This window comes from Pseudophryne corroboree, unplaced genomic scaffold (assembly GCF_028390025.1).
Source record: "Pseudophryne corroboree isolate aPseCor3 unplaced genomic scaffold, aPseCor3.hap2 scaffold_1324, whole genome shotgun sequence".
Taxonomy (NCBI): Eukaryota; Metazoa; Chordata; class Amphibia; order Anura; family Myobatrachidae; genus Pseudophryne; species Pseudophryne corroboree.
In genome coordinates, this window is record NW_026967950.1 from 125,457 (window position 1) to 133,413 (window position 7,957).

Here is a 7,957-nt window from a genome sequence, read left to right on the forward strand (position 1 = left end):
TCTATAGCTGGAGAAACCTGTAACAAAGACAACGCCAGTGGGTGGAGCCAGGGGATACTTGGATAAATAGATGTGTGGCTGACGAGACGCGGTCGCAGACTGCTGCGTCCCCAGCGTATGGTAATGGCAGCGCGATCAGGGGGTCCGGTCCCCACCAATACACAGATCACATCATGCGACTATCACAGGAAGAATATTTACTCAGAGGAGTAATCATAAGACACATAGCAAACTCACATATGGGGGTCATCCACATACACCACACGCAGACACAGCAATGAGGGACTGCGCCAGTGAGGAGCCGCTCGCTATGTGGAAGACATCTACTTCCGACAAAGCTAGTAACCCCTAAATTACCAATAAAATCAGAATAAAAAACCAAATGCGTTTCAAGTAAAATGTTAACTTCTTCAGAGGTTATAAAATATATAAAACAATTTCCATTTTGATCCAATTGGTCTCAGAGTTCTGAAGAAATATTGTTTGATCCTGACATGAGGAGCCCTGTGCATGGGTGCGGAGCCTTTCCTTACCGCGTGCTCCCTCCTCACCCGTCCCTATGGCTGATGGATAGTAATAGCACTGACAGGCATTTTCTTCCAGACAACCATATTTTCATCTTTCCCACACGTCTAGATACAGGAAGAGAGAGCGCACTGGGAGTTTATAACAAGATTTATTAGCTATAATACAAGTCACATTAAGGCCCTCGAAGTTTGTTCCAATTACAATGAGCAGACTTGCAGCAAATACATGATTCAGGGCGTCAGCGGAAGGATCACGTTCTCATGCACGAAATGACCCAACCCCTCTATCACAACCAAATGGACAGCAACGAACAGAACAGGAAACACCCGGCAGCCCCCCCTGGACCCGCCGCACACGTGTTAGACAAGTTTGCGGGTTCAGCTCTCAGTCGCCCCCTGGTGCAGAATGTAACTTTCCCTCTGGCGCCTTCACATAACATAACCCTACAGAGCGAGAGCGAGCCTAACTCACCAATCTCCGCTCCTCACGCTATATACATTCTACAGCCACTTACAAAACACCTCTCGGCTCTAACATACAAATCGTTCGTTCAAAGACGTCCGTCCGACAACCGCCCCAGTCCCCCACGGGTGTCGGTCCGTGTACCGGTTCCTGCGGCGTCAGGCTCTCCGGGCGGGGGAGTCAGTCACTAAGCGACTTGGGGTTACTTATGTTAGAAGGAAGAGAACGGTTCTGCACTGTAATCCGTCGTACAGGTATTAGGGAGGTGGTTTTAACACTTAAGGATAATTAGTGTCTTCACAAAGAGGTAGGTGAGGGCAAACTCATTCTGAAGTCAGTTAGGTAGGAGGGAGGGGGTGGGGGGCTATCACTAGGGAGTCATTTTCAGTAGAATATTTGGGTTAAAATGGGGAGGGGGCAGTGCAGTCAAACCCTTTATGTATGTGAGGATCAGGCCTTGCTTTTAACATAAAATATCAGTACATGAAACTGGCTCGGGTGAGAGCCCGGACAATAACGCACCTCAGGAGATCAGTTACCACAAACCGTACATCAAAGTGAATTGACAGTTCACTCAATCCCGAGGCGCCTCTATTAAAAAAACAAAAGAAAAGAAGCTCAAGCAGCGGTGATTAAACCGACGTTCAAACTCTCTAACACATGAAACATGCGTGTAATCTCCAGCCAGTGTCACACATTAGTGTCTTCCGTGTAGTAATGTACAAAGCATACAATTCATGCAGCCCCCATTAACCCTAGACTCTCGCGCGGGCCGCATCTGTAAGTGCTACGATATGTAGTGTGGTATCTGTGTCCGTTACATTAGTGTCCTACAACCTGGGGCCGGCGGGGGGCACAGAGAAACGCAGAGGCCCCTCGCTGAGTAATCCACAGTGTGGCTCCTCGCCGATGTCAGACTTTGTGCCGCTTCTCCCGTAATGCTGGCGTGATCAGGACTGAGCGCTGATCCTGTACAAATCCATTTAATCAACCACAGAATCAGGGCCCACCACCGCGGCCAAGGGGTACCAGATCACAGTCTAGCACAGTCAGTGTACCAGGCACCATATCTTGCAGTACGTGTACCAAGGAAGCCCCCTCTCAGTAATGTACCAAGATAAATCCCCCTCCTCGGAGGTTCGGTCCCCGGCTCATACTCCAAGTCTCTCATATCTGTAGTGGTCCCATATGTAATACCACTGGCCCTCATGGAGAGGTCAGCGAGTGGTAGGGAAGGGGGCGAATGTTGCCTCCGGGCGTCTAGAAGCTGCACATGGAGGGAACGGTCACAGGATGTTCTGATCTGTAGGGAGCAGGGTTTGCGATGGGGACACAGGAGTTAAAGGAGGAGACTGGGGGGGAGAGGGTTGATTGAGAAGAGGAGCAGAAGGAGAACTAGGTGTGGGAAGGTCCAAGGGAGGGCGCTGGTAGAAGAAGTAGGAGCACTGGTGGATGAAGAGCTCGATGATTGTCTGGTAGGTACGAGTCGCTGTCAGAGCGTCCATGGTGGTAAAATCAGGGCGCATCAATGTTGGCCAGAAACAGATGGACAAATTCTCACTGGTCATTAGGTTTATGTGATGGTGCTGGCTCACCCTGAGGAGAAAACACAAGGAGAACAACTCATGAACAGCAGAGAAGGGAGAGTGGTAAGAGGGAATACGGGCAATTAGATCAAACCCCCCCCACCCGTCCCACCACCAACCGCACACACAACCAGCCCCACTCCCAACATAGAGATCTAGGACAATGAGGTCATCACTACAGAGAGACGCAGGACAATGAGGTCATCACTACTGACTCGGGACAATGAGATCATCACTATAGAGACACTCTGGACAATGAGGTCATCACTACAGAGAGGCACGGGACGAAGAGGTCATCACTACAGAGAGGCACGGGACAAAGAGGTCATCACTACAGAGAGGCACGGGACGAAGAGGTCATCACTACAGAGAGGCACGGGACAAAGAGGTCATCACTACAGAGAGGCACGGGACAAAGAGGTCATCACTACAGAGAGGCACGGGACAAAGAGGTCATCACTACAGAGAGGCACGGGACAAAGAGGTCATCACTACAGAGAGGCACGGGACAAAGAGGTCATCACTACAGAGAGGCACGGACAAAGAGGTCATCACTGCAGAGAGGCACGGGACAAAGAGGTCATCACCACAGAGAGGCACGGGACAATGAGACCATCACCAAAAAGAGGCACGGGACAATGAGACCATCACCAAGGAGAGGCACGGGACAATGAGACCATCACCAAGGAGAGGCACGGGACAATGAGACCATCACCAAGGAGAGGCACGGGACAATGGGGTCAATTCAATTCAGTGACAGTTTGTCTTCAAATTCCTGACTTTACAAACTCTCGTGCATCACGGGAATTTAATTGTCAGGAATGTGTTTTTTAGTCGGCAATTCAATTCAGAGAGAGATATTGTAATTAGTCTGACTTAAATATGATTGTCGGGAATTTGCAAACTCCCGGGAATTCAATTGTCAGGAATGTGTTTTTTTTGTTTTGTTATTTTTTTAGTCTGAAATTCACTTCAGGGAGGGATATTGTATTTAGTCTGACTTAAATATGCAAGTCGAGGGAAGGGACAGGGAAGAGACTTATTTTCCTTCCTTTTACTCACAGGAATGTAATGTTAAGGCAAGACTTTGGAGTAGAAGCCACAACCATTTTGGTACTGACATGAAAGGAATGGTAGCAGCCGTGGGAAATAGTATATTGTTCTGTGGAAGTGTGGAAAAACATCAATCATCGCTTTATAATGTGACTTAATTGTCGTTGGCGCCAGTAGGGTAAGCTTGCTGGCACTGTGACAGTCAAAGGCAGGGAATCTCTAATAATCACACGTAACTGGGATTGGTTTAGGGTGGCTTGCTTGGCATCATCAATATAGAAGTGTAATGGTTGAAGATCTTGGGCAATCGACTTTAGCCATGTTTTCTTTGGCGTATCACTTACCATTTTCCATTCCTCCGGAATGTATTACAGTATTTAGGCACTAGTATGGTGTTCTTTTAGGCTCCATTCTGCAGACATGTCCAAACCACTTTAAACGCGGTCTTTTAATATAGGATTCAACTGTGGGTTGGTCTTTGAATAGTTTTTGGATGTTTCTCCGGTCCATTCGTGTTTTTTTTTTTTTTTTAAGTATATTTCGTAAGCACCTCATTTGGAAACATTCCAGCTTATTGCCATTATTCTGAACCATAAAGTAAATTTATTCTAACTGATATGTTGAATACCCTAATTTTTGTGGCAATGGTAATGTCCTTTTGGTCCCAGAGGCTTTTTTTCAGAGTTGCAAAGGCAGCTGTGGCACTCGTGATGTCACTTGTAGCGGCTATCTGTTAACCGCTGATAGTTGAACCTAGGTATTTAAAAGTATCCACTTGTTTGGCGGTAGTATGCAGGGGACGGTGTGTACAGTGAGAAGTAGTGTAGTGTGTGCATTGAGAGGGTGCAGGGTAGCTACAGTAGTGTTTGTGGGGGGGGGGGGGTATGCAGGGTAATAGATAGTGTACTGTGTGTGGGGAAGGGAGTGTTGGGGGGATGTATTCATGTGACCAGCAGTCAGGAGACGGACAATCACATTACCTCCCCCTACATCCCGCACCCTCACTATCCCGACGGTCGGCATGCCAACCAACAGGGACTATTCCCATTCGTGGGTGTCCACGACACCCATAGAGTGGGAATAGAAGCCGTGGCGAGCGCAGTGCACCACCGAGCCCTCAGCGCAGAGAGCCCGCAAGGGGCTCGCTGCACTCGCCCCCTGCCGGGATTCCGCTGCCAGTATGCTTACCACCGGTCAGCCATTCCACACCCGAGAGTTGGTTGAGATGTAGGCATGCACAGGTCAAATGTGGATATTTCACTATGCAAATGGGTATGTACCCAACTCCAAATTACTTCCAAAGTTACAAAATACTGACCTGCAGTACAATTGTCCATGCATATGTGTTTGCCATTTTCACTTTGGGAATTGCCCCTGTGCAAATGTCTTATGTTCTCATATAGTAAATACTTAGGGGTCTATGTACACTAAGAGTAGGTTACTAATATGGTAGCATGAACTGCCGATCAACCGATTGTCCGGCCTAGTGTACTAGGTGTGGGGAGTGGAGTGCAGGGTAGTGGATGTAGTATAGTATTTTGTGGGGATGGGGGTGCAAGATAGTGTGTGCGGGGAGGGGGGTGCAGGGTAGTGGCTGTAGTATAGTGTGTGCGGGGAGGGGGGTGCAAGATAGTGTGTGCAGGGAGGGGGGTGCAGGGTAGTGGCTGTAGTATAGTGTGTGCGGGGAGGGGGTGCAGTGCAGGGTAGTGACGGATTATGCAGGTAAGGGAGCGAAGTAGTGTATTGGGTGAGAGGTAAGGGGGGTACACACAGAGATCAGTGCTTAAATTCTAAGCAATCTGACTAGATTGCTAAGAAGTTAAGCACGGATCTCTCAGTGTGTACCCCCACAGCGATAGCAATGCGCGGCCCCGCGCTTCACTGTCACTGGTGCTAGATTGAGCCTGCATGCAGGCTCAGTCTAGCACATCACTCATTTCACCGCTGGGTGACATGAGCGACCCCCTCCTCACTCAGCACACATCTTTGGGGAAATCTCCCTGTGTGTATGGGGCTGTAGTGTACTGTAGGTAGGGCCGGGAGTAGAGATTAGCAGCAGTATTGTAGTGTGTGCAGGGTGAGCGGTGTAGAGTAGAAGCAGTAGTAAAGTTTTTTTTGTTTTTTTTATTTAGTAGTGTAGTGCAGTGGTTTTCCAAACTGTTTTGTATCACCCCCTGAGTATCAGAATTTTTTTCACAGCACCGCAAGTACAAACGTTTATTTAAAAATTCAGAAAATATTAAATTAAGTAAAATGTTTTTCGAAGGGGTAAATTCAGTTTCAGCATGGATTGAATAGTGCCAGTAGGGGGCTCCCGCAGCTAGTCAATTTAGCGCTCCATAAATCAGAGAATGCCGGTTCTCGCAACTTAAACCTGCTGTTTTGTAGGGAGAACCAGCATTCTCCGATATAACTGCCCCGCTGCAATGTTGTTTGCGGTGCGCTGCGGCACAAAACACATCGCTGTCCTAGTTGTGTAATCATGTACTATACGATAAGATTTGATTGGCGTCCTCTTAAAACTCCAATCAGGTGCATGCAGTCCTTCCTCCTTCAGATGAAATCCTCTATTGCAGCAAGATATGTTAGTTGAAACAACTAAGAAGGGAGAGGGACAAACCACTTGCTAAACTAACCAGTGGGAATATAAAGGTGTTGGATTGAAAAATTAGACCTATTTACAGCATTTTTAATAGCTTAGTATTAAAATCAAAACAAAAATTTGTAAACTCTCACCCCTTGGGGGATGAGAGAAAAAAAGGGAGAGTTTAAGTCTAAAATTGTCGGGAATTCGAACTCTCTCCCCACCCGCGAGTTCATTGAATTGGTCTGACCATTATAACCTATAGGGAGAACAAATTGTCAGGAATTGTATATACATCGCCGACTAAATAGTCACATTGGCGACAATTGAATTGGTGGGAATTCCAATTGTCGACAAAACTTAAGTAAACTAGTGGAATTGGCAACTAGTCATCGAATTGAATTGACCCCAATGAGACCATCACCAAGGAGAGGCACGGGACAATGAGACCATCACCAAGGAGAGGCACGGGACAATGAGACCATCACCAAGGAGAGGCACGGGACAATGAGACCATCACCAAGGAGAGGCACGGGACAATGAGACCATCACCAAGGAGAGGCACGGGACAATGGGGTCGATTCTATTCGGCAACTAATGAATAGCGCCGGGAATTAGCTCCCGACGCTATTCAATTCAGCAACTAGTTACCTGCAATTGTCGGGAATTCTTCTCTCATCCCCGGGGGATGAGAAGAGAAACCCGACAAAAGTGCTGCCTCGCGGCCGGCGCGAGGCTGATTCTGTCGGGAATCAGCCTCTCGCCGGGGAGTTAAGTCGGAGAATGCCCGTTCTCCCGACAAAACTACCTGTTTTGTCGGCGAGAACGGGCCATCGCCGACGTAACTAGTTGCTGAATTGAATAGCGTCGGGAGCTAATTCCCGGCGCTATTCATTAGTTGCCGAATAGAATCGACCCCAATGAGACCATCACCAAGGAGAGGCACGGGACAATGAGACCATCACCAAGGAGAGGCACGGGACAATGAGACCATCACCAAGGAGAGGCACGGGACAATGAGACCATCACCAAGGAGAGGCACGGGACAATGAGTTCATCACTAAGGAGAGGCACGGGACAATGAGACCATCACCAAGGAGAGGCACGGGACAATGAGTTCATCACTAAGGAGAGGCACGGGACAATGAGACCATCACCAAGGAGAGGCACGGGACAATGAGTTCATCACTAAGGAGAGGCACGGGACACAGGTCACTCACCGGTTCAAGTGAGAGATGACATATTTGAAGATCTCTTGGTTTTCCTTGGGGAGTTTTCTCAGGAGATCCTTCATGGCCTGAAGTTTCTGCTCCTGGTCATTGATTTCTACAGAGTACACAGAACAGACATCAGTAAGCACACTGTCATAGCAACGACACTGTGAGGTCATGTGAGTGCCGCCATTTTCTTACACGGACATTTCACATCCTTTTTACCTCAGAGTAACTCATTTCTGGAGCAGAACTTAGCACAACTAGAGAAGTGACCATCAATGGCCTTCCCCCATAGGGGGTCTCATCACATATGTAACTCCGCTCACTGCCTTCCCCCATAGGGGGTCTCATCACATATGTAACTCACATATGTAACTCCGCTCACTGCCTTCCCCCATAGGAGGTCTCATCACATATGTAACTCCGCTCACTGCCTTCCCCCATAGGGGGTCTCATCACATATGTAACTCCGCTCACTGCCTTCCCCCATAGGAGGTCTCATCACATATGTAACTCCGCTCACTGCCTTC

General features: G+C 48.1%; 1 protein-coding gene across 1 annotated transcript; it reads right to left on the bottom strand.

The window, feature by feature from the left end:
* Nucleotides 1-657: 657 nt before the first annotated feature.
* Nucleotides 658-7,534, bottom strand: LOC134994796 (rho GTPase-activating protein 35-like). Its single transcript, XM_063951006.1, has 2 exons — nucleotides 7,434-7,534; nucleotides 658-2,586 (listed from the first exon to the last, which is right to left on the bottom strand). The coding sequence occupies exons 1-2, from the start codon at nucleotides 7,505-7,507 to the stop codon at nucleotides 2,277-2,279; spliced, it is 384 nt and encodes a 127-aa protein (XP_063807076.1). The 5' UTR covers nucleotides 7,508-7,534; the 3' UTR covers nucleotides 658-2,276.
* Nucleotides 7,535-7,957: the final 423 nt, after the last annotated feature.

Coding starts and splice junctions, on each gene's coding strand:
- LOC134994796 (XM_063951006.1), bottom strand. CDS start 7,507: ATGAAGGATCTCCTGAGAAAACTCCCCAAGGAAAACCAAGAGATCTTC. Junction 2,587..7,433: donor GTCATCTCTCACTTGAACCG/GTGAGTGACCTG, acceptor TTTTCTCCTCAG/GGTGAGCCAGCACCATCACA.